The sequence below is a fragment of the Seriola dumerili genome, unplaced genomic scaffold (assembly GCF_002260705.1).
Source record: "Seriola dumerili isolate Sdu_G_001 unplaced genomic scaffold, Sdu_1.0 BDQW01000017.1, whole genome shotgun sequence".
Lineage (NCBI taxonomy): Eukaryota > Metazoa > Chordata > Actinopteri > Carangiformes > Carangidae > Seriola > Seriola dumerili.
This window is the reverse complement of record NW_019174272.1, coordinates 12510837-12538728: the sequence shown is the minus strand read 5'-3', so window position 1 is coordinate 12538728 and position 27892 is coordinate 12510837. Positions and strand designations below refer to the sequence as shown.

At 39.8% G+C, this 27892-nt stretch overlaps 1 protein-coding gene across 1 annotated transcript; it reads left to right on the top strand.

The window, feature by feature from the left end:
- Nucleotides 1-450: 450 nt before the first annotated feature.
- apba1 (amyloid beta precursor protein binding family A member 1) lies at nucleotides 451-23532 on the top strand. Its single transcript, XM_022757412.1, has 12 exons — nucleotides 451-2046; nucleotides 6914-7012; nucleotides 7094-7133; nucleotides 8101-8246; nucleotides 14847-14879; nucleotides 16976-17062; nucleotides 18735-18920; nucleotides 19043-19222; nucleotides 20595-20807; nucleotides 22104-22223; nucleotides 22311-22451; nucleotides 23461-23532. The coding sequence occupies exons 1-12, from the start codon at nucleotides 478-480 to the stop codon at nucleotides 23530-23532; spliced, it is 2886 nt and encodes a 961-aa protein (XP_022613133.1). The 5' UTR covers nucleotides 451-477.
- Nucleotides 23533-27892: the final 4360 nt, after the last annotated feature.

Sequence of the window (27892 nt, the reverse complement as noted above, 5' to 3'; positions counted from 1 at the left end):
CCAGAGAAATCACTTCACAGTTTCAAAACCAGGAAAATAAAAGTAAATGAAATCTCAGCCGATATGTTGTGTACTATCTGCCCACTTTAATCCTGCTCTGTCACAAACTCTACAAAAGCTCAAAAAAGACATGAGTCTGCAGACAGCTATTAGTCAGAAGTCAACGGTACAATGAACTGAAGAAACTGTGTTATTGTCTGATTCCTAACTTGGACTGCTGTTGTGACTGAGTTGTACCTCCATGTTATTGAGAGTGTGAATGGTGAGCACGCCAGTTTTGTGAGAAGTCACGACGTCACCATACTACCAGCACCACCTGTTATACAATTAAAGCACTCCTCTCATGTTCTCCCTCTCTGTCCATTACTTTCAGTCTCCTCCTCAAAGCCCTCGCCCCGACCTCAGAGAGGTCCCTGCTGATGATGGACTCCTAAAGCCTTTCTCCGACACCACTGAACCAACCAGAACCAGACAGCCATGAACCCCCAGGAGATGGAGCTCGGCCAGGAAGTGATGGAGGAAACCGACGCCCCTCCTCACCATCGCCACAACAACCACAACAGCCGGTCCCGTAACCACAGCAACCAGGAAAACCCGTACAGACGCTGTGAAGCCCCGGCTGGAGGAAGCGCTGGCGGCAGAGCCAGGGCGACACAACAGCGTAGGCCACAGGAGGAGCAAGACATGGAGCTGCAGTATGGAGCTCAGTCCCCACAGCCCCAACAACCCCAACCCATTCCTCGACCCGCAGTGACACGTTATCGCAGACAGGGGGACAGCGAGGCCCGGATCCGAGCCCAGCAGCAGAGGCACAGACAGAGGCAGCAGAGGGAGGCAGAGAGAGCACAGCACTTAGCACAACAACAGGAAAAGCAACACCACGCAGAGATGACCCAGGAGGATGAACGAGAGAGGGACGACTCAGTGCTGGCCCGCTCTGCCAGCACCGAGAGCGGCTTCCACACCCACACTGACCGAGCCGAGGGGGACGATGGCCTGGTCATGATGTCTCTGGAGCCTGAGGGGCAGCCAGAGGCAGAGGATGAGGCGGGGAACTACGGAGTTCAGCTACGGCCAGAGGCGGAGGGGTACTCTGAGAGTGCCGAGGCTGAACAGCAACATCTCCATCCACATCTATCCAACTATCCTCCTCAGACCCCACCCCTGCCTGATATCCAGAACCCTCAGAGAGAGGATGAAGCAGAGGGGATACTAAACGCTGGCTACTCCAACTACGTCTACACCCAGCCCCTCAGCCACTCCGGGGGGAGGGCTGACGTCTTGGTCGGTCAGAGCTTGGAGAGTTTAGATACTGGACTTGTGGATGAAGCCTATTCTGAGCCATATGACATTTACTCACTGTCTGAGCATGTTTACGAGGAGATCTGTGACGCTCCAACGTCAGTTTCATCTGCTGCGGAGGGGGCTGGGGAGCCAGAGTCTCTCCAACAGAGGAGGGCCGGCTTTCGGCTGCTGGAGAGCCGGGCCGGAGGTGGCAACTACCATCAGCAGGAGGCGGTGGGCTCCCGCCTGCGCCATTATGATGAGCGCTCAGATGGCGAGTCAGACAGCCCAGAGAAGGAGGCAGAGTTTGCCCCATACCCCCGTGCAGACAGCTGTGAGCAGGAGGAAGACATTGACAGCATTGTGGCTGAGGTCAAAGAAAGCCTGAGCTCTCAGAGTCTTCATCATTGTGCAGAAGACACTATTGATGAAGAAAATGAGCTAACACAGGAAGAAGAAAAACCCCAACCAGAGTCCCAGGCCAACTCCGATAAAAACCACAAAGCTGCCAACCGAGGGAAGCCAGCCCGAAAACAGGCAGTGAGTCCTTCAGAGGAGCCTGTAGCAGTGAGGAACAGTCAGGAGAAGAGGGACGCCATAAGTCTGGCCATCAAGGACATCAAGGAGGCCATAGAGGAGGTTAAGACCAGAACGGTGAGATCCCCTTACACACCTGATGAGCCCAAGGAGCCTATCTGGGTGATGAGGCAGGACCTGAGCCCCACTGCCGAATGTGACCTTCAGCCATCATTGGGGGGTGACGTAAGTACAGCATTTCTGGATATTATTGATCAAGCTGTATTGGATAATATCTCTGTTGTGTTAGTCTGCTGTTTATATATGAATGTCTTAGTATACTTTGCTGACCTTCTAGGGTCAGGTCTGTTTTCTCTCCCTGACCTCTGGTTGTGTCACAGTGGTTAGACACCTTTGAGTCTCTTTACTCTCTGAGGCGGCTGTTCTGGTGTAGGCCAGACCCCTTACTGTTGTTCCAGTGGAGGGAACTCTTAATGCTCCAGCATGCTGTCATATTTACACAATAGTCCTGAAAATGGTCCTGATCTCAACCTTTGGGATGAACTGGACTGTGGGGCAGACCTCAGGGGCTGACATGGAGTAGTTTTCTGGTGTTCACATACGTATCTTTGGCCATGCAGTGTATTTTATGATCACACAGTCGACTGACAGAATATGTAAATACCCATCAGTGACAGCACCTGTATCGTGCATTGCCTCTACAACACAGGTGATGACACAGAGTTAAATTGTTCATCAGGACTTCACCAACTCATCCACACCACTATTTAAAGCTGCTGTTTTCCAAAGCTGAGAAGTCAGAGAAGACACAAACACAGAGGTCACATTAATCGACTGAATTAGCTGAGGTGTCGCCGAGCAGACAGCTAGCTGCTAGACACAGAGCAGTTAGCTAACTGTCACTTAAGGGCCCTCAATTATTCATAACTTTAAGCCTTGATAAAATGTAAACAGGTGACTTATATCAAAATTAACCTGCTGTACAGTTATCATGAAAGAGGAAATTAGCTATAGAGACCAAAACCGGTTTTTGTTCCAGACTGTAATCATTTCTGATGTAAAGTTGAACATTTTAACATGAGAGTCGATGGGGATTGACTCACTGTTGGAGCCTGTCTCATTAAAGGAACAGCAGTTTTTGACACTTCAGTGTTGGCTTAATTTTTTAGCATTTTTCAGTTGGCTCTTGGCCACTATCCATGCTAATGCTAACAATGTATTCACCACAAGGGCAATAGACATACATAGTATGATCCTGTGTTTCTGTAAATCCTACAGAAAGAGAAGGAGGCTGGTTTACGACAATGAGCTGCTGTTTAAAATATTAAACATATGAAGTCACCCCATGTACCCAAACACACACACTCCTCTCTGACACGATTGAGATGAGTGTGTGTGTTCAGTGGCCTACAGAGCAGGAGTCGGGATGTGGGTAGCTTAGCTTAACATACAGAAGCAGAAGCAGTGGGCCACAGTTCCAGAATGAAAGTCTTCCTAAAACCACATTTATGTGTGTTTGGATGAGACACACGTTGATGAGAGAGGTGTGGGATCACAGTCTGTCAAAGATGGTGTGGGTGGTGAGGAGATCACAAACCATTAAACTGAACAGTCCTGTCCACTCCTCCAAACATCGTCCTCGGCCTGAATAGAACCCCCTCCCCTGTTGTCACTCCCTCTTCTCAATGATTTATTCAGTGAGGGTGAGACAGAGAAAGGTGAATGTAAGACAGGTTTAATAATTCAGTGAGGATCCAATAACAGAAAGACAGGCTCTGGTTTCCTGCTGACATCACAGTGATCAGAATGTACCTGAGAGGATTTAATAACACCTGGGCTTCAGCCTTCCTATTTATGGGTAGAGATCAGACAGACAGATGCAAAGACAGGTAGACAGACAGGTAGACAACCTGTTGCTTCCATGGTGAATCCTGATACCTCAGTATCACCTGAGCAGTGGACTCTCAGTCTCCTGGTGTATTTGACCACACGACTGTGCTCTGGACACCAGTTCACCTGTGCTCTGGACACCAGTTCACCTGGGCTCTGGTTGGTTGAGGTTCATCATGGAAAACTTCTGGATGTATCAGGTGGAGAAGCTTGAGGAGGAACAAGCCAAGCAGAGACCACAGACTGAGCAGCAGGAGACAGATGAGGTGTGGACAGAGTGGTTTTTATACTGGTGTGTTGGTGATTCATATCTGTAGTGGTGGTTTGATATGTGGAGAGTGGTGACATTGGCCAAATGATGTGTTTTATGGGTTCATATCAGAAACAGAGGGTGATGGTGGTGTCTAATGTTTTATCACCATGTTTGGATTTTTAGCAGAAGTATCAAAATTAAAAGTTTTTATAATTTCTGCATTATGGATTATGTATAATAAACTAGTACATTATTTTTTACAGATACATTACATGTACAGTTGCATTTTAATATTGTAACTGGTGGAGCTATTTTAACTTTAAGTCTAAGTCGTTTGGGGCTAATTACAGAATCATTAAGTGAAAATAAGTAGATATGTCTGGGAACAGACTAAGTCAGGACTTGGTGCTGTTAGGAGACATGTGCCACGATGTATAAGGTCGATAGATTATTAACAACTTTCAAATATAGTTTAAGTACCTCCAAACACTGGGCATGTGATTAATGACATGCATGTTAAAATGTGAAATTGGTTGTTTTTGTAAACAACACTTAGTTTAGTTAGTTAGTTAGTATGTATCAGTATTTTCAGAATTCATCCACCGGACCTGAGGAAATGTCAGATGACATCACTTTACTGTAAATTCATCAGTGTAACATTCATAATCTGCATTAATGTTTAATGATTAGTTTACAGATTATAATGTGGATGTGTCTGCTCCTGTCTCCAGCCTCAGCTCACTGCTCCCAGGCTCCCAGAAGAAAGTTGAGTAAATATTAGACAGCTCAGCCCCCAGCTGCTGGAGACGCCCTGTGTCCACTGAACTGTGTCGGTGTATCACTGACTTTAAACGTGAAAGTGCTAGATTTTTGTTTTTATAAAGAACCATTTTATGGAGCTAATTTATTCCCGCATTCTGGGAAAGATGTACTGGTGTGGACAGAGTTGTGTTTGATTAGATAATTCAGCTCCAGGTAAAAAACCTCCTGAACCACTGACACTGAAAAAGTCCAAACCAAGTGGATTTTACGGTAATGGTGGTGAAGACTCAGCTCCCATGATCCCACACTACTTCACAACATCACCCAACGCTGTCTTTTGTTATTGTTTTGAATGACCCCTAGAGGCAGAAGTTACAGACTGTGTGTTTAAAGGCAAATGGGGGTCACAGTAAATACTGGTCTGTTTCGGGTTTCTCTTTTTGCTGAACTTTGGATGAAGTTCATTTATGAATAAAAACTGTTCCTGGTTCTAAAAATGTCCTGACTTTAACTTTAGAGCCTAAAACTGTCGCACAGTTCTGTTTGTGAAGCTTCATGAATAAATGGACAGTGAAGGATGTTTATTTCAGTTTAACTGGATCAGTTTAACAGCTGCTGAAAAACTCAACAACTCAACTGAGTTTAATTAAAAACAGCTTCAGTCTCTGTTTTCCTTGGAGTTAGAACCAAACACATGGTGCTATTTGTTGTCTGCAGATAGATTGTTATGAGATGAGAAACCAGTGTCAGGCTAATTACCTCTTTGACATTAATCTGTTTATTGAGATCATTTCCTCAGGCAAAATTTCAACAGGCCCTTAAAGACCTGATTCAATTCAAAATGTCAAAAACCGTTCACCCATCATAATGACAAGTGTTTGTGGTCTAGGGACTTTTTTCTCCTTCATTATTTCCAGTGTCTGCTGCTCTGTTTGTGTTGCTGGTGTCAGTGTTTAAACAAGATCCTGGGGCTGGTTTCACAAAGTGACTTTGAATGTCTTAGATATAACAAAGAGTCAGACTTCATGCTTCATGCTATGCGTTGCACATAGCAGTTTAGGTCATGACTATCTTAAGGTGGACTGTGGTACAATGACTTCTGGGTAAATCAAGACTAGCAGAAAATGTTTGTCTTTTGGAAGATTTCAACAGTTACAAGAATGTTTTACTTGAAGAGGTTAACAATAAAAAGAAAAATCTGATTTGGTACATAACAAAGTTAGCCAACCACAAATTATGAGCCATGTTTTCCTATTTTTTGTTGTTTGGTGCTACTGGTTAGCACAAGTGTCAATGATTGTTACCGTAGTAGCATTGGTCTTGGCGCTGCGTTAGCCTGGGGGTAAGGTGTCTAATGTTTTTTGGCTTAAAATAAGTCTTTATTTTTGTGAAACAGTCAGACTAACATTAGACTAATCTGTGAGCCGAATGAAACTGCTCCCTAATCTCACACACACTCTGGATCCAATACCTGTCCATGGAGATAGATTTATTTTTACGTGTCCAGGTTTTCATGAGCACATTGTCTTGTCTTGTAATGTGGGTTTTCAGTTCTCTTCACAAAGTTGGAGGCAGAAATGTCAAACCTGGACAAAAATAAAAACCAGAACCAGATTCCACCAGAGGCAGAATATGCTGTTTAAACCAGCCTTTTAAATGGTGTGAAAGTCATAAAAGAAATATTAAAAAACAAAGTACGGTCCCAGCCAAGTGTATGAGCCTGCAGGATGCTTCTGTGTTCTGAGAGAGAGCTGCCCTCTCCCTCACAGGGATGACATGTAATGCTGTGATGTGTCCATTCAACACCCCCGATGTTGACTTTAAAGAGGCTCTGAGGTCTTTCACGCCTTCACAGAGTCTGATGCACAATTAACCTTTAATCACCTTTAATGACCTTTGTGCTGAGTTCAGATCAGTTTTTTCAAGTGTCGTATGTGGACTGTACAGGCCTCAGATCAGGGCATGTTCAGAGAGCTGCTGTCTCAGCCTCAGAGTCTCCTGAAATAGAGCAGTGACTCCCAGACTCTCACATCAGGTTTTAATGACAGTTTAATTTCGCATTCACACTGAAGAAACCCAACAGGCTTAACTGAGCTTTATCTGGATGCTACAGGAAAAACAAAGTTCCAGTTGCTTCACTCATTTGGTACCATGGGTTTAAAAGTGGTTCCTGTTCTGTCCCTGCAGTCTCCTGGTTCAGGCTCGCCCTCTCCTCCAGGAGCAGAGTCCTCCAACAGACACCTGCTGCAGGACGACAGCTTTGAGTCCTCTCCATCCAGTAAAGAGGTGTGTTCACTGTGCAGTAGATCTTCACTGTGTCTGTACGACATGTTGATGTCTGATGTTCTCCTCTCTCTCTGTTCTCAGTCCAGGAGAAGCCTCGCCTCCTTCCCCACATATGTAGAAGGTGAGTGCTCCATCCTCTGGTGCAGAGGTTCTCAGACTGAGGGGGATTAGACTGGGGGAGGTGAAGGGACAGATGATTTCTGGTAATAAAATGGCTGCTCATCAACACAGTTGGGAGCCTCCTCCAATCAGCCAAGTTGTAGGAAATATGGTCTCTCCTTTCTGAGCGACAGCATTGAATAATGGCCACAGGTGTTTTTGCAGAACATTATGATGTCACAGTGAAGTTGACCTTTGACCTTTTGGATATAAAATGTCATCACTTAATTTTATCCTTGTAGACATTTGAGTTAAATTGTGTCATAATTAGTGAATGAATTTTTGAGTTATGGCCAAAAATGTGTTTTGTGAGGTCACAGTGTGACAGAAGTGAGGAAATACCCTCTGGGTGTTCCTGATACATTGTATTCACAAGAACGTGAGGTCACCACAACCTTGACCTTTGACCTTTTGACCACCAAAATCTAATCAGTTCATCCTTGAGTCCTAGTGAATGTTTGTGCCAAATTTGAAGAAGGTCCGTCAAGACTTTACTGAGATATCGTGTCCACAAGAATGTGATGGACAACCAGAAAACAATATGCCTCTGGATCTGGCTGTCACCGACACGGGGGAATAAAATATATCGTCCATAACGACTATAATATATAGTCCAGGTTTCCTGATTTCATCAACATTAAAGACTTAAAGACATTAAAGACTTATAATAAAACTGCAGATCTTGATAACTCGATAACAATTTTATGAAAGGACCAACATTCAACTGCAACATGACCATTGTTATTTTTTTATTAAAACACAGCACAATATTGTAAGACAGTCAGTATTTAAGCAGTATTACAATTGTATAGTATATACGGTACAGTATGAAATATCATTAATAAAACCTGTGGTCGATGACTCTGTGAATCCCAAAGTGGGAGGAGACATGGTGTGACACAGAGACTGACCCTCTCTCCTCCTCCCAGTCCCAGGCCCGTGTGACCCAGAGGACCTGATCGATGGGATCATCTTTGCAGCCAACTACCTGGGCTCCACCCAGCTGCTGTCAGATAAAACCCCATCCAAGAACATCCGCATGATGCAGGCTCAGGAGGCCGTCAGCCGCATCAAGGTGACCCCACACACACACACACACACACACACACACACACACACACACACACACACACACACACTAACACACACACATACAGATATACACAGACACACACAGACAACCAGCTGTATCTCTCTCTGTCGATATACACTTTGTTCAGTAGTACAGTGTTTGGCCTCAGTTCTAAGTGACATGTCTGTAGGAAACCAGACATTGTACAATAGTGAGTCTGTCCTGAGCTGACTGTGTGTCTCACTTCCTTCCAAGCTCCTACACCGTCATCATTAGTAAAGACAAGTGTAGAAACTACAGAGCCTGGGAGCCGAAAACACTGATGATGTCTCAAATGACTGCTAGATGATCATTAACAATTAAATTTAACTATGAGTCATAACAAGCTCCTGCACGGACGTCCAGAGGACACACTACGCTCTCCACACACACTGTGCCATCTCTTTCTCTGCACTAAGCCAAACTACAACCACAACACTGAGAGCTGTTCACATTAAAACTTAATCATTCTGTGCTGAAAACCAGAGCTCAGTGCTGGTGCAGTGTGAGAGCACAGCTGGTGAGCGGAGACTTAAACTGTTTACTGGACAAGAGGAACTGGTGCAGTCTATCACAGCTGTCCAGAGGAAACACACTCTGCAGCTGGTGAGGAGCTGCTTCTCTGTATGCTGCTGCTCATGTCGCCTAACCTATGACTGACAGACAACTTATCTGAGGCAACATCATCACATTTGAATCTGGATCTGAAATCTGAGCCTGAATCTGAGTCTGAATCTGAATCTGAATCTGAATCTGTGTCTAAATCCGAATCTGAATCTGTGTCTAAATCTTAATGTGAAATCTGAATTCTGAACCTGTGTCTATATGTGAATGTGAAATCTGAATTTGAATCTGGGGGAGAATACTGTGGTGATGAAGCCACATCCAGGGTCACCCCAGAACAGCCCCATGTGAGCAGGGGGCAGGATGGATTTTTATAGAAGTATATTTAAATGATCATTTTAATTAGACATTACAGGTTGGAGAACAGGTGTATCAATCTCTGTGTATCAGATTATTTTGTCACAGTAGGTAAAGTGTTTAAACTAACAAGGACTTTGGGAACAGCAGAAACTAAAAGTATCAGATCAGACTCCAAAACATCAAGTTCATCCTATGCAAATTAAAAAGCAGTTAATTTGTATGTTAGCCTGGACTTTTCACAACATACAGGAACAGTATTTAAATATTTGCATGTTCCTCTGATGTGTACTGACTTCAGGACTCTTATTATGGTAAGAGGTTGTGGTAATTGGAATCAATAGAACTTGTTCACAGTCTCACATTTTTTCTATAACAGTTACATTTACATAATACATTCAATTACATACAGTTACATACAATTAAATACAATTGCATATAATTACATACAGTTACATACAATTACATACAGTTATATACAGTTACGTACAATTACATACAGTTACATACAGTAACATATAATTACATACAATAACATACAGTTACATACAATTACATACAATTACATACAGTTACATACAATTACACATAATTACATATAATTACATAGTTACATACAATTACATACAATGACATACAATGACATATAATTACATACAGTCACATACAATTACATATAATTACATATAATTACATACAGTTACATACAATTACATATAATTACATATAATTACATACAGTTACATACAATTACATATAATTACATATAATTACATACAGTTACATACAATTACATATAATTACATATAATTACATACAGTTACATACAATTACATATAATTACATATAATTACATACAGTTACATACAATTACATATAATTACATATAATTACATACAATTACATACAGTTACAGACAATTGCATATAATTACATACAATTACATACAGTTACAGACAATTGCATATAATTACATACAATTACATAAAATTACATATAATTACATATAATTACATACAGTTACATACAATTACATATAATTACATACAGTCACATACAATTACATATAATTACATACAATTACATACAATTACATATAATTTCATACAATTATATACAGTTACAGACAATTACATATAATTACATACAATGACATACAATGACATACAATGACATATAATTACATACAGTCACATACAATTACATATAATTACATACAATTACATACAATTACATATAATTTCATGCAATTATATACAGTTACAGACAACTACATATAATTACATACAGTTACAGACAATTACATATAATTACATACAGTTACATACAATTACATACAATTGCATATAATTACATATAATTACATACAATTACATACAATTGCATATAATTACATATAATTACATACAATTACATACAATTACATACAATTACATACAATTACATACAATTACATACAGTTACATACAATTACATATAATTACATACAATTACATACAGTTACATACAATTACATATAATTACATACAATTACATACAATTACATACAATTACATATAATTACATACAGTTACATACAATTACATACAATTACATACAATTACATACAATTACATACAGTTACATACAATTACATATAATTACATACAGTTACATACAATTACATACAATTACATACAGTTACATACAATTACATATAATTACATACAGTTACATACAATTACATACAATTACATACAATTACATATAGTTACATACAATTACATACAATTACATACAATTACATATAATTACATACAGTTACATACAATTACATATAATTACATACAATTACATACAATTACATACAATTACATATAATTACATACAGTTACATACAATTACATATAATTACATACAATTACATACAATTGCATATAATTACATACAGTTACATATAATTACATACAATTACATACAATTGCATATAATTACATACAGTTACATACAATTACATACGGTTACATACGGTTACGTACAATTACATACAATTACATACAATTACATACAGTTACGTACAATTACATATAATTACATACAATTACATACAATTACATACAATTACATATAATTACATACAGTTACATACAATTACATACAGTCACATACAATTACATATAATTACATACAATTACATACAATGACATACAATTACATATAATTACATACAGTCACATACAGGTACTTACAATTGCATATAATTACATACAGTTACGTGCAATTACATACAGTACATACAATTACATGCAATTACATACAGTTACATACAGTTACATATAATTACATACAATTAGATATAGTTACATACAATTACATACAGTTACATACAATTACATATAATTACATACAATTACATACAATTACATATAATTACATACAATTACATACAATTACATACAATTACATATAATTACATACAGTTACATACAATTACATATAATTACATACAATTACATACAATTACATACAATTACATATAATTACATACAGTTACATACAATTACATATAATTACATACAATTACATACAATTACATACAGTTACATACAATTACATATAATTACATACAATTACATACAATTACATACAGTTACATACAATTACATATAATTACATACAATTACATATAATTACATACAGTCACATACAATTACATATAATTACATATAATTACATACAGTTACGTGCAATTACATACAGTTACATACAATTACATACAATGACATATAATTACATACAATTACATATAATTACATACAATTACATCCAATTGCATATATTTACATACAGTTACATACAATTACATACAGTTACATACAATTACATACAGTTACGTACAATTACATATAATTACATACAATTGCATACAGTTACGTACAATTACATATAATTACATACAGTTACATACAATTACATACAATTACATACAATTACATATAATTACATACGGTTACATACAATTACATACAATTACATACAGTTACATACAATTACATATAATTACATACAGTTACATACAATTACATACAATTACATACAGTTACATACAATTACATATAATTACATACAGTTACATACAATTACATATAATTACATACAATTACATACAATTGCATATAATTACATACAGTTACATATAATTGTATACAGTTACATACAATTACATACAGTTACAGACAATTACATACAATTACATATAATTACATACAGTAACATATGATTACATACAATTACATATAATTACATACAATAACATATGATTACATACAATTACATACAGTTACATACAGTTACATACAATTACATATAATTACATACAATTACATACAGTTACATACAATTACATACAGTTACATACCATTACATACAATGACATATAATTACATACAGTCACATACAATTACAAATAATTGCATATAGTTACGTACAATTACATATAATTACATACAATTACATATAGTTACATACAATTACATACAGTTACATACAATTACATACAATGACATACAATTACATATAATTGCATACAGTCACATACAATTACAAATAATTGCATACAGTTACGTACAATTACAAATAATTACATACAATTACATATAGTTACATACAATTACATACAGTTACATACAATTACATATAGTTACATACAATTACATACAGTTACATACAATTACATACAATGACATACAATTACATATAATTGCATACAGTCACATACAATTACAAATAATTGCATACAGTTACGTACAATTACAAATAATTACATACAATTACATATAGTAACATACAATTACACACAGTTACATACAATTACATACAATGACATATAATTACATACAGTTACATACAGTTACATATAATTGCATACAGTTACATACAATTATATACATTTACATACAATTAGATATAATTACATACAATTACATATAATTGCATACAGTTACATACAATTATATACAGTTACATACAATTAGATATAATTACATACAGTTACAGACAATTACATATAATTACATAGAGTTACATTCAATTACATGCAATGACACACAATGACATAATTACATACAGTTAGATACAGTTACAGACAATTACATATAATTGCATACAGTTACATACAATTACATACAGTTACATACAATTACATATAATTACATACAATTACATACTGTTACATATAATTACATATAGTTATATACAATTACATACAGTTACATACAATAACATACAATTACATATAATTACATACAGTTGCATACAATTGCATATAATTACATACAATTACATACAGTTACATACAATTACATACAGTTTACATACAATTAGATACAGTTACATACAATTACGTACAGGTACTTACAATTACATATAATTACATACAGTTACATGCAATTACATACAGTTACATACAATTACATACAATTACATACAGTTACATACAATTACATGTAATTACATACAGTTACAAACAGTTACATACAGTTACATACAATTGCACACAGTTACATACAATTACATATAATTACATACAGTTACATATGAGTACACATGTCAAGGTTATTGATTAGTAACTGATAATACAACAGTTAGTTCTGACCAAGTATTTTGATTGGACGAGAGGCATTCCATAAGTGCTGATATAGAGTATAACAGCACTGGAACTTTTAACTACATGTATCACTCCACTTTACAGGTGTTCTATTGACCATTAATTAGAGTTACATTAATCTATGTTAGATTGTAACAAACTGTGCAAAGGTCAAAATATTTCCAGAAATAACATTTGAATTAAATGATGTCTGGTCGTCAGAAGAGGATGGAGGGAAGAAGCCTGGATACTTCAGCACACACCTGAGGTAATGTGAAGTCTGGAATGGGTCTGGCTCCAGGTGCTAGCTGAAAGCTGAACCAGGACCAAAACTTGTCCTAGCTCTGGACAGGACCTAGACTTTCAGCAGAAGGTTGACATTACTGTTTTATAACCCTCACAGCTATCAAGTAGAAGTTATGACGAGATGCAGTTGATTTCTTAACAGCTGTGGTTTGGACTATTAGACCAGGTAAAATTCAAAAAGATCTTTATTCAGCCTTTAGCATAAGTTATTTTGCATGTATAACATGGATAACTTGGTGTGTTGTTTGTGTTGTTTGCCTCGACACGTGAAGCTTAGACCCAAAAATGTGTTTCTGTTTTCTGAATTTTGACTTTGACCTGTGGGTCAGTGTTTCAGCACAACTGTCAGAAAACTACAACATCATCAGAATCTCTGCTGTACACTCTGAACGGTGGAATCATACTGTCGTCTGCTGACAGTCAGTGAAGGAAGCTTCATCAGTCAAAGTGCTCCTCTGAGGTCACACTGGTTTTTTAGTCCTAGAACCACTTTCAGAGCCAGTCCCAGGAGGATCAGGCCCAGGTTCAGTAGCCTATATAGTTCATGACACATAAACACAACCAAACAAATAGTCACTGTACAGTGGCAGTACAGATCAAGGGTATTAACTGCCACACTCTGAACACCCCCCCACCCCCACCCACCCCCATGATCCAGTCTCTCCTGTTCTCTAACCCATTACTCTCCTATCTGCTTTATTCCATGCCTGCAGACGGCCCAGAAATTAGCCCAGAACAGGAAGAAGGTGCAGTACCACATATTCGTCTCATCGCCCACTGCCTCTTCCCTCTGCTTGGCTCTGTGTCTGTGTCTGTGTCTGTCTCTGTGTGTCTGTGTATCACTGTCCTGTTCTTCAGTGTTCTGTTGTTCTGATGAAATGTTTCCTGCGACCAGCTGATGTTCATTGTTTGGTCTCTGGTCTCTGTTTTTTTATTTTTGTTCCTGCTGATCTCTGGTCTTTGTCAGACTGGTGAAGTGCTTGTGATGGGAGGAAACCAGTTTGCTGGATGCAGGAAATGGCTCATCTCTCTCTGGCACTGAGGTCTTACTGGTTTGTGGTTGTCTTCAGTCTGCTTCTCATTCGGGTGCTGACTCTGCAGTGATCACCTACATCCTCTTGTTTGTTAACCTCTCCAGAGCAAGATGACAAAATACACATCAGATCATGTGTGTGTGTGTGTATGTGTGGTACAGACAGGTCTACTGCCATGCTAGCAGCTCTGGAACGATAGCATTTTAGTCTAAATGCTAATGTTAGCATGCTATCTTGCTCACAGTGACAACAATAACATATTTAAGTTGTGATTGTTTACCATCTTCATATGATGTGTTAGCATGCTAACATGCTGTTAAACAGAAAGTACAGCTGAGGTCTGTGGGGATGTGAATGTGAACCAGTGCGTGATGAAGAGTTTCATCAGTGCCAATAGGGTTCATCCTCTGGGAACCATGAATGTCTGTATCAGACTTCATGTTAATCCATCCTGACCTTGTTGAGATCTTCCAGTCTGGACCAGAGGGGCCATCACGAGAGCCATTTGTTTTACTTCTACTAACATGACATGTAACTGATTTTACTGATGTTACATACTGACCTATGATTAGCTTTTATAGTTATCTTATAAAATATTATGTGTTCTCAGTGATTAATGTATGTTAACGGTTTTAATTCATCACTATGGTTCCCCCTCAGGGAACCCAGGCCCAGAGCCTACAGCTGGATTCAGGTTATGAATGGCTACATGGTTTAAAAAATGAATAACTGAAAAGTGCTGTGGTCCCAGTCTTTGTACTAAGATAATGGATTTGTAAACTGATGTTGTCATATTTCTCTGGGATGAGACGTTCATTTTCAAAATGTTGAACTGTCCCGTTAACCGTCATGTGACATCGTAACAGTACTGACTGAACCACTAAAACATGCACTGCTGTTCACTGTATAACCTCTACTGATTTTGGTATCAGTGTGTGTGTGTGTGTGTGTGTGTGTATAAACACTGCCATCTACCATGTGTGATGCTCAATGACAGCAGCAGCTGAATTCTTAATGTCTATATATGTGGTGTTATGTGGGGTGTGTATTGGTTCAGTTTGGGCAGGTATTTTCTACTGAAGTTGAAACCACTGAAACTGAACTAATAATTATTAGACCCAAGGAAAACAAGTACTACAAATAAGTACTACACCATTGTTTTTGTTTTATTGAGTCCATTCTCCACAAACCATATATATATATATATACTGTATATATATATTTCACATTAGATTATTCTGTTTTCACGACTTCAAGTCTTGGTGACATGTCAGAACTTAAACACACAGTGTCAACATCTGTGTGCTCACAGTAACAGTAGGGTTGATGTTCATTGATGGGCTGTAAGTTTCAGATTAGTGTACATTAAGGCTATTTGTTGTTGTTTTTTTGTTTCAAACCAAAAAACCATAGGATTTCCTTTTGCAATAATCTACTGGTGAACCTACCAGAGTTATTAGATGTGATCTCAGATCACTGGCAGGTCACTGAAGGAGCAGAGAGGTGAATGAATGAATGAACAGTTTTCTGTCAGTGTGTTTTCTGGTTGTAATGAGACAGTTACTGACCTCTAACATCTGCTCACTAACATTTGGTTTTTTAATGTCTGTCTTGTGTTTATGAATCTCTGTGTAATATAATATGTGACTTTGTGTGCTGTGTGCCTGTGTGTGTGTGTCTGTGTCTGTGTGTGTGTGTGTGTGTGTGTGTGTGTGTGTGTGTGTGTGTGTGTGTGTGTGTGTGTGTGTGTGTGTGTGTGTTTGTTTGTGTGTGTGTGTGCATGGGTGCGTGTGCGTGCTCGTGTGTAGGCCCCTGAGGGTGAACCTCAACCCATGACAGAGGTGGATCTCTTCATCTCCACCCAGAGAATCAAAGTGCTCAATGCTGACTCCCAGGTACTCACACACACACACAGACACACACACACCTACACACACACACACACACATACCTTTTCTTATCACCTCATCCACCAGTTTAAACATTTCAGCAGGGTTTCCCAACCTTTTCCAAGTCACGGCCCACTTGAAAATGTCAAAAATGTTGCTGGCCCACATCCAACTCCATAACAATAGGAGGCCAAATAATGTCTTCTCAGAGCACTTTTTATTGTAATAATAACGGGCAAACATGCTGTGGAAAGCAGGGGAAACATGTCGGAAGCCCCACAGTCCCTAACACAGCATCTGAATCACGTTGCAACACTTTCAGTGTTACAGACTTTTCAAGGAGCTGTCCATCAGGACTACATTAAACGGGCTGTCTGCAAAGGGCTAATTAACGAATAAATTATTACGAATTGATAGGCTTCTAAACACACATTAAACCAATGTAGGTCTACATATGCTGTAAATTCAGCAGGGGCAAAGCCAGACCGAATTTCAATACAAGCAACAGCCATTATTGCAAAGAAACAAAATGAAAACATTGCACTCTTACTTGTGGCTTTTTATAAAACTGCCAACAATATGAAGACTGCATGGTTTTTCAAAACAACAGTCCATTTCCAGTGGATTTCCTTTCCACTCCCCGCATAGAAAGACAGTATGTTTTTGTGCCAAATGAAACATCCACTGCTGGCTCATACAGGGGCTTTCATCCCCGACACGTATCCACAGCTGATTCACACTCATTCAAAAATGACATGTTTTATATCAAATCGATAAGTCTACAAACAGACACAAATTCAATGTGATCATACTGTAAATTCAGCCTGTAGGCATAACCAGAAGAAAAATATTTAAATAAATAAAGCAACAATTGCAACAAAACATAATTAAAGCATTGCACTAGTACTTATTGATAATTATAGAGCTGCAGTGGATCGGTTCAACAGTAGTTCAACAATATGTTGACTCACCTATGAGACAGCCGAAGTTGCATAGTGGCCATCAAATGCTTGATGTCTGGCACAATAGATGACAGTCTCAGTGGAAGATCTGGCTCAATATTCAGTTTATTTCTATGCCACAAGTGCAGAAAAATCCTGTCTCACAGAGGTATGTTGTTGGGAAAGGCATTAGTAATCTCAAATCTCAAGTCGGACACATCGGGATACTCAGAAGCAACATGAAACCAGAAGTTTGTCAGGGACTTCTGGGAGACAAACAGTTTTAATGCGGTGTCGCAGGAGAGATCCACAAGACTGTCTTGCTCTTTTGCGCTCAGGGCTGCGAGGGCCCCTTACGTGGCTGAAAATATTGTCCAGGTAACCCAATGTAGCCAACCACTCAAAATCACTGAAGCCATGCGCCAGTAAAAACACCCACATCTCATCACGTAACTCAAAAGGACGCGTCAACTTTTTCTTTCTTGTGTGACGGGGGAGAGGTCACTTGTCGATTCAACATCTGTCTCTTAACTCTCTTTCCTTTTAATTCTTCCTGTTGCCAACCAACTCTCCATTTTGATTCTCCAGTTTTTGACATGGATGTGATCTTTTAGAGCGCAATCAGCTTTTAATGAGCTGTTCATATTGTCTGGGTTGAATAAAGTTTGCAGTGTTTGGTAACTTAGCTTCTCTCCTCAGATTTAGATGATATGATGACTGAATGTTTCTCTGAGCAGGACACTATGATGGACCACCCTCTGAGGACCATCTCCTACATTGCTGACATCGGTAACATCGTGGTTCTGATGGCGCGGCGCAGGATGCCTCGACCCGACTCCCAGGAGAACGTGGAGGCCTCAGACCCAGGTCAAGACAGCAAGCGGCAGTACAAGATGATCTGCCATGTGTTTGAGTCTGAAGATGTGAGTCACAGTTACATGATGTATGATGATGACATGATCATGATGTTAATCAGCCATGACCACGGTTCTTTAACAACACCATAAAGAAGGGTCATTAACACTCTGTCCATGGTGTCCTCCAGGCCCAGCTGATTGCTCAGTCCATCGGTCAGGCCTTCAGCGTTGCCTACCAAGAGTTCCTACGGGCCAATGGCATCAACCCTGAGGACCTGAGCCAGAAGGAGTACAGTGACCTGCTTAATACTCAGGACATGTACAATGATGACCTCATCCACTTCTCCAAGTCTGAGAACTGCAAGGATGTAAGTGGATGTTTTATTCTCACAGTTTCACACTGGTTTAATATTTTTGGTGGGCTTGCTGACAATATTGTTCTCAGGTCAAAAAAGGTTTTCTTTATTCTTCTGCTCCCTTTTTTTTTGTCAGGATTTTTTTTCCTATTAAGATTAATGGAGGGAATGTTTAAATCCTTGAAAACTTTCTCTTGAAACTTTGAAACTCAGCTTCTTCAGCATAATTTTAGCTACAGACTTCATTTAAACTTTAAATGGGTCCCGAGACTTAAAGCTATTTAACCTATATTCAGCTTTTTGATATCTTGTACAGTTTTTGATTTATCACAGTTTAAGTTTTATGGTTTTTCTGGGGCGCCCCGATGGCTCACCTGGTAGAGTGTGTACCACATAGGCTTCGTCATGAAATTTCCCCTAGGGGATAAATTAAGTATCTATCTATCTATCTATCTATCTATCTATCTATCTATCTATCTAGTCTTAACTGCAGCGGCCATGTGTTATCCGACCCATTGCCCTTTGCTGCATGTCATGCCCTCTCTCTCTGCCCAATCTTCCTGTCTCTCTCTCACTGTCTCTATCACATTAAAGGCAAAAATGCCCAAAGACATAACTTAACATCACAGCTAGAGTGGGGAGACGCTCTTAAACTGGTCTGAAAATTTTCTGTTTAACTTGTCCTCACGGCCACAAATTTCACTCTTCATTTATCATTTTTTCCCACAATGTAGTTTCTTTCAGACAATGTGACTACCAAAGCACAAGACTCACATAATTTGAACTAGGAGCCTCTGAGTGATGGGATTACCATCCAACTGTCCCATAGACTGCAATACAAATTCAGAAGTGGATTTTCAGAGAAAAACTGAAAAACCCTTTTCCTTAACTTGCTCCTGTTTCCACATTTTTGACTGTGGGGATACCAAAACCACACAGACATATTCAGGAAGGTTTAGTGGCACTAACTGTAAAAATTCTTCTGATATGAAGTACCATTTTTTATTAAATGGCAGGAGTACGAGATGTCCACCGAGCAAAAATCTCAATCAGGTCAATCAGTTACACGCAGCTGAAGGATATCAACAGCTATTTAAAATCAGCTGATTCGAGACTCATCTGAATTCTGTGATGTTCATCAAACATTTGACCGACATTTCTGTCAAAGTCCTCCTACAGACTGTTCCCACACTAAATACAAGACATGGATTTAAACACATTTCAACAGTTTCAACAGGATCCAGCAATCCTACCACAATTTCTCCAGAAATTTCACTGTCTAGTTGAATATGTTTTTTCATCATCATTGTTATTGTTGTTATATACAGAGTGAGCACAGCGATGTTACTCTGCTGTTGTCTCTGTTTGCTTGTGGCTGCCTCAGGTGTTCATAGAGAAAGGTAAGGGGGAGATTCTAGGCGTGGTCATTGTGGAGAGTGGGTGGGGCTCCATCCTGCCCACTGTTATCATCGCCAACATGATGCACGCCGGGCCGGCTGAGAGGTCCGGCAGACTGAACATAGGAGACCAGATCATGTCAATCAATGGGACCAGTCTGGTGGGACTGCCGCTGTCCACCTGCCAGAGCATCATCAAGGTAAGTACATGATGTTATCGTAATAACAGGTGATGTAACTGAAAATACTGATGGGTTTGGGTTAGGTAATGTAAATGAAGACACTGATGATGGAAGCGCACAGGTAGCACAGACCCAGGGTTCAAAGCTGGTACCTGAACCTCCAGCTTCAGGTGTGTTTCTACAAATCACAACTAAACTTTATTTTAAAACTTTATTGACTAAAGTTACAAACAACATAAAAAAAATATATTTTTGGCATTATTGAATGAACAGAGCAGAGATCCAGACAGGAAATGACTGAGAGAATAGAGCTGCTGCAGCCACCTGTGTATGACCGCTGAACACCCTCAGCATTAAATCAGGATCAATAATCAATACAGAAATGAACAGAGGCTGTGTCAAAGTAATCTCCTTTCTAACCACTTCTCATCGATGGGAAACGTCATGAGGTCAAAAGGTGTGAAGGAGAGTTCATTAGGACTTAGGAAAATAATCCATCTGCTCTTACACTAGGATTGTTTTTTAAACCAACTTTATTTATAACACATGTTCCTTTCATAACCACAAAAAAACAATCAGGGTTGAAATTTTGAAATAAGATATCATGAAAGAAATATGCAAGTACAGAAGGTTGAGCCATTAAAATAATAATTGAATAAAAATAAAGAACTAAGTCAGAGTAATTCACAATGCTTGTTCTTCATGGTGACTCCTAACTGGATCTATAATAAATTTATATTAACGGATTTGGAGCTCAGACATCAGACAAGGATTTCCAGAGGTTTTGGATTGTGTCAGGTGCTCTGTTATTTCTACATTTACCTGGGTCTGCTATGGTGGCACTACAATGACTGCAGCTGCAGCAAGGAATTGTGGGACAGCATTTTCCTATGCTAAGGAGATAAGATAGGAAGCACTGAAGCTCCTTTCCTCAGCTCTTATCATGGCTGCTGTTCAGATGTTTCAGGTCATTTCACTTTTCGACTCCAGCTTGACTGTCATTATCTGCCCTCTGTCCCTGCCACCCATATCTCCTACCTCTTCCTCACCTTCTCCGTGTTCTCCTTTTCAAACCTTTCATTCTCCTTCTGACCACAAGATGTCCCCATATTTTTTTCCTTACTCCACCTGCTCCACCTGTTTCTTGTCTCCCATCATCTGGGCTTATTCCCCACTCGGGCTCCTTGATGAGGCGACAGAACCATCCATCGAAAATGACAATAAACAGACACGTCCGTTTTCCAGCTGTGAGGAAAACCAGTTCAGGGTGAAGATCCTGACCCCATATCTCACCATGTGCTTTCCTTTATGTAGGGTCTGAAGAACCAGTCCCGGATCAAGCTGAACATTGTCAGATGTCCCCCGGTCACCACAGTTCTCATCAGACGGCCAGACCTCCGCTACCAGCTGGGCTTCAGTGTCCAGAATGGCATTGTGGGTGACACCATGGTTCTGTTTCTATGTTTTATGATAGTTGAAGTGTTTGATTTGTCATTAAAGAACTGATCTGTCTCTCAACAGATCTGTAGCCTTATGCGTGGGGGCATCGCAGAGCGTGGGGGGGTCAGAGTGGGTCACCGCATCATTGAGATCAACAGCCAGAGCGTGGTGGCCACACCCCATGAGAAAATAGTTCACATCCTGTCCAACGCTGTGGGAGAGGTGAGTGAACACAGACGTCACGGGCCGGTGTGAGTCACTGACTACTGGAGGGAACACATGAGTGTCTGCTCTCTGTGACCTCATGGTCACTGGAGCTGTTCGCTGTGACTGACACAGCTCAGCTGCTGAGCAGAGGAAACATCAGACCTCTCCTGATTGGCTCTGCAGCGAGGACGTCGCTCTGAGCTGTTTTCTGGTTATAAACAGCAACAGCAGCTACATGACACCTGAAGGAGCATACCTCTGCACCCAGTGAGAGCAGCTCAACACTGCAGCCTTAAAAATGGATCTCCTAGTGTAGCAACCCAGGCCAGTACTGAGACTGATGTCTACAAACCTGCAGGGCTAATCATCAGACATTGCATTGCATTTGATTAAAAACCAGTCTCCAGTTTTTCTTTTTAATAAATTACAGTTGCTTTCTCTTAAAGGTCCATACAGTATAAAGGTAGATGTCCATGTGTTGTTTGATTATAAAGCAGGTCTATGTTCTATATTAATACTGTGAAAGTATCAAAGCGCTCAGTCCACAGAGAAATGCACACAGCCTGTATTTAGAAACTGAGCCGTAAAACCAGCCGTCAGGACTTTCTTTAACTTTGTTTTCTATTTTCATTGACTCTGAGCCTCTCTTCTGATTGGCTCTCAGCCTCTGAGCCTCTCTTCTGATTAGCTCACTGACCTGCTGCTAACCTCCAGAGAGACTACGATGAATCTATGTATTTGTCAGGTGTTTAGAAACATCTTCAGTAGGAGCCAGTGGGCTCAGTAATGACAGACTAACTAACTGTTGACTATAATCAAAATATGAAATATCTCCATCTTTATCCTTTAATGGATAATGACCAGATTACAGTGACATTGATCAGTTTTATAATTTCTGTCAGAGTATCAGACCTGTGCTGTTGGTAACATTAACTGAACCTTTGACACTTGATCTTCAAATGATTTAGAATATGAATGATGTGAATAACAATGAAACGGTTTGTTGTGTTTGTCACTGTCTCAGATTCACATGAAGACAATGCCTGCAGCCATGTACCGCCTGTTGACGGCCCAGGAGCAGCCTGTTTACATCTAACAAGACCGAGCCCTGACCTCACTCCCTTTAAACTTCCTGCTGTCACTCCCCATCAGACCCCATCAGTCCTCCAACCCTCTGCCCACAGCTGATGGACCACAGTGAGTTTTTGGTGGGATCGTACTGTTGCTCAGCCTCGTCTTCAAGTGACAACTTCAAAATATTCACTCAGAGCTTCTGACTTTGGCTGGAGTTATAGTTAGTGAAAGGAAGTCTACTCCTGGTGAATCTTCAGTCTACACCTGGTGAATCTTCCGTCTGCACCTGGTGAATCTTCTGTCTACACCTGGTGAATCTTCAGTCTACACCTGGTCAATCTTCAGTCTACACCTGGTCAATCTTCAGTCTACACCTGGTCAATCTTCAGTTTACACCTGGTCAATCTTCAGTCTACACTTGGACAATCTTCAGTCTACACCTGGTCAATCTTCAGTCTACACCTGCTGAATCTAAAGTCTACATCTGGTGAATCTTCAGTCTACACCTAATGAATCTTCAGTCTACACCTGGTCAATCTTCAGTCTACACCTGGTGAATCTTCAGTCTACACCTGGTGAATCTTCAGTCTACACCTGGTGAATCTTCAGTCTACACCTGGTGAATCTTCAGTCTACACCTGGTGAATCTTCAGTCTACACCTGGTGAATCTTCAGTCTACACCTTCTCAATCTTCAGTCTTCACCTGATGAATCTTCAGTCTACACCTGGTCAATCTTCAGTCTACACCTGGTCAATCTTCAGTCTTCACCTGGTGAATCTTCAGTCTACACCTGGTCAGTCTTCAGTCTACACCTGGTGAATCTTCAGTCTACACCTGGTGAATCTTCAGTCTACACCTGCTGAATCTTAAGTCTACACCTGGTGAATCTTCAGTCTACACCTAATGAATCTTCAGTCTACACCTAATGAATCTTCAGTCTTCACCTGGTGAATCTTCAGTCTACACCTAATGAATCTTCAGTCTACACCTAATGAATCTTCAGTCTACACCTAATGAATCTTCAGTCTACACCTGATGAATCTTCAGTCTACACCTGATGAATCTTCAGTCTACACTTAATGAATCTTCAGTCTACACTTAATGAATCTTCAGTCTACACCTAATGAATCTTCAGTCTACACCTACTGAATCTTCAGTCTACACCTGCTGAATCTTCAGTCTACACTTAATGAATCTTCAGTCTACACCTGCTGAATCTTCAGTCTACACCTAATGAATCTTCAGTCTACACCCGATGAATCTTCAGTCTACACCTGATGAATCTTCAGTCTACACCCGATGAATCTTCAGTCTACACCTGATGAATCTTCAGTCTACACCTGATGAATCTTCAGTCTACACCCGATGAATCTTCAGTCTACACCTGATGAATCTTCAGTCTACACCTGATGAATCTTTAGTCTACACCTGGTCAATCTTTGGCTCCCAGAATCCTCGTAGTTCTTCCCGGTTAATGTTTGGACACTCAACACATAAGGTTCTTTTCAGTCTATGATGGTGTGGTGTGATGAGCACTAGGTTATTGTTTAATTAGAAGAAGTAGAAACCTTATTTGATGAGCTGAACCTGACAGTGACCATGAAGACAACCTGACCATCTCTCCCTGACTTCTCCTGACATGCTGCTGTTTCACCTGCATCACCTCTCTCCACACCAGGGAATGTGTGAATGAGTGTCTTTTTTTTTGTTGTGTTTCAGATTTGTTCTCTCTGCAGCCCCAGTCAACATGCAATAGCCTTCAAACCATCAAACTGATCCCCCTCCACACCACAGACCCTCGTCCAACCAGTGTGCCCACACATTGAGTCAGTGGACCCTGTTAACACATTGTTGTCTAAATCGGCCAGACTGATAAATACTTCAGTCTACCAGGTGACTGTGGACTTGGAGGCAGGTGACTGGAGATATCACCTCTCTCAACACAGATACATCTCTGGGTTCTTCTTCTGTTGTTTTTACCAGATACTGTCAGTGACTCTCCTGTTTCACAATGAAAGTCTATAGAAGAGAGGATTATTCCCTCTGAGCCACTGGGGGGCTCTTAATGTGAAAATTGAGTCAATGACAGAAACAACAGCAGAGAAGAACTGGAGACATGGCTGTTGTTGTACTGATGAATTAGACATGACACTGAATTCATCAACACAACAGGAAGAGGTCAGCTTTTTTCTGAGTACTTGAATTAGGAGCAAACAGTAAGTGAAACAGTCTATCTGAGAATTTAAATTAAACAACATTTAAGATCAGCTGATTCGGGATCAAACCATTAAAGTCGTGAGAAACAAAATTCATTTCATAGTAATAGAATAAATGTTGCTGCAGGAGACTTTCACCATAAAGTTTAATAAGACATTTTAATATTGTTTTAAATGTAATAAATGATGATTCACTGTTTCATCATCAGTGAGAGGAGAGAGATTAATTACACCATCAGGATTATTACACTGATGTGAAGGAGGTCACTGGCATACAACAGCTCACTGTAGTTTTTCATCAACACATACAGCTGTATCTTCTCTGTTCCTGCTGAAGTGTATTAGTGCAGCAGATGAGCTTGTAAATGGATGGTATTGTTCATTTTACATTCACTTAAGCATGAAACTTTCTCCAGTGTTTCTATAAACCATGAAGTTTATTTTCAGACGCGGAGGCATTTTAGATTTGACCTCTGGGACAGGGCAGAGGGTGACCCCAACTTCAGGCTGTCAAATAAAAAAAAAATTCACTTTTTTCACAAACATAAGGCAGTATACATCAATCTGCCAGCTGTCATGGCCGAGAACGTGCTGCTTGTTTTGTGCAAACTGAGACCGGAGCTGAATTCCTTTCGGACTGTGGGGTGTTTCCAAGAGAGGACCATCATGTCATGAATGTGTACTGAGAGCCACCTGGTGTAATGAGTGTGGTCCAGAGAAAACTAGCATGCTAGCTTCTGATTACAGTGGTTGCTAATGTATAGCTCGCCACATTATGTCTTTTGGTTCTTTTATTTTCTTTGAAGTTTTAAGTTTTTCAATTACTGGTCTACTCCCTCTGCCTCGTGTACTTTTATACAGACCTCCTACGCTTAATGGTTTTATTGATGAATTCTCTGAGCTCCTCTCTCCTGTTATACCCAAATATGATAGACTTGAAAAATGGAATGCTGAGGTCAATGAACTCTCAAGGTCACCAGAGGTCAGATATAAATTGTCTCCATGGGGTATGTAGATTATATGCTGAAACGTTAATGCTTTAGTCAAAAAATGCGCAATTGTCTTGCCAGCCTGCCGCACTGTATGATCCGTGGTGTGGTCACACTGAAGCAGACTCGGTCAGTAGAGGACAGAGCTTCAGTACATGTTGGCTGTGCTGTTCTCCCCGTAGTACAAACTGTTTCGTCATGTTTACACTTTTGATCAGACTTTTCTTATTTTGATGTTTCAGGTTCATTTGTACAGTAGCTTGTTTTGACAGTTGAATGGTGCTGAATCTGTATTTAAGTTTGACCCTTCTCTGTTACTGTAGCTTCACTACACACCCTGCTTGTTATAAACCTGCTACCTGCAGGAAATGAAACGTATTTTACATCTTCAGCTTCCAAAGACGTGACACTGGGTTGGACTCTTCATCACCAGGTCATCATCAGGTCTCAGGTCTCTGCAGGCTGGTTCTCAGACTGTCAGGAACATCAGAGGCTGGAGAAGTGAAGGTTCTCCTGGAGAACACTGACTTCTGAAGAGTGCAGTGGACGTTCTTGATGATCTACAGGTTCTCTGTGCGCTGAGATCACATGAGTCAAACTAACAGAAGCAATGAGGAGGTTTTCCCGTCTTCATGGCTAAAACATGGTGAAGCTGTTAAAGTGAATGTTTAAAGCAGCTTTTCAACTAGTTTAACCAGATCCAGTTCTCTCCATCAGTTTAGGAGTTTCAGTCTGTGGTCCAGGTCTACCTGCTAGCCCGTGATGTCTGTTGCCTTGCATGCCACTTGATTAAAAGCTTGATTGTCATTGGCTAAGAAAGCAGTGGTCATGTGACTCAGGATTATATCAGTTCTAACCACAGTCCAGAACACTGAATTGAAGATGATGTGTCAATTTTAAATGAGATTCAAATTGTTTCTCTCTCAACATTGAAATCAGTGGATCACATGTTAAAGAAAACGTCTCTGTGCTCCTCCTGATTGGTTGAGCTGAATAATGACATCACTCTAATGAAAATATCTTTTAAACAGACTGACTCTCCTCTGCTGTGAACTGCAGCTGGACTTAAATGTAGCACATCAATAGATGTTTCAATGTCTTCTGAACCGTCATCTGCAGCTTGACTTGGCGTCACTATGGCGACAGATTATTTCACAGTTAACACAGACACAGTC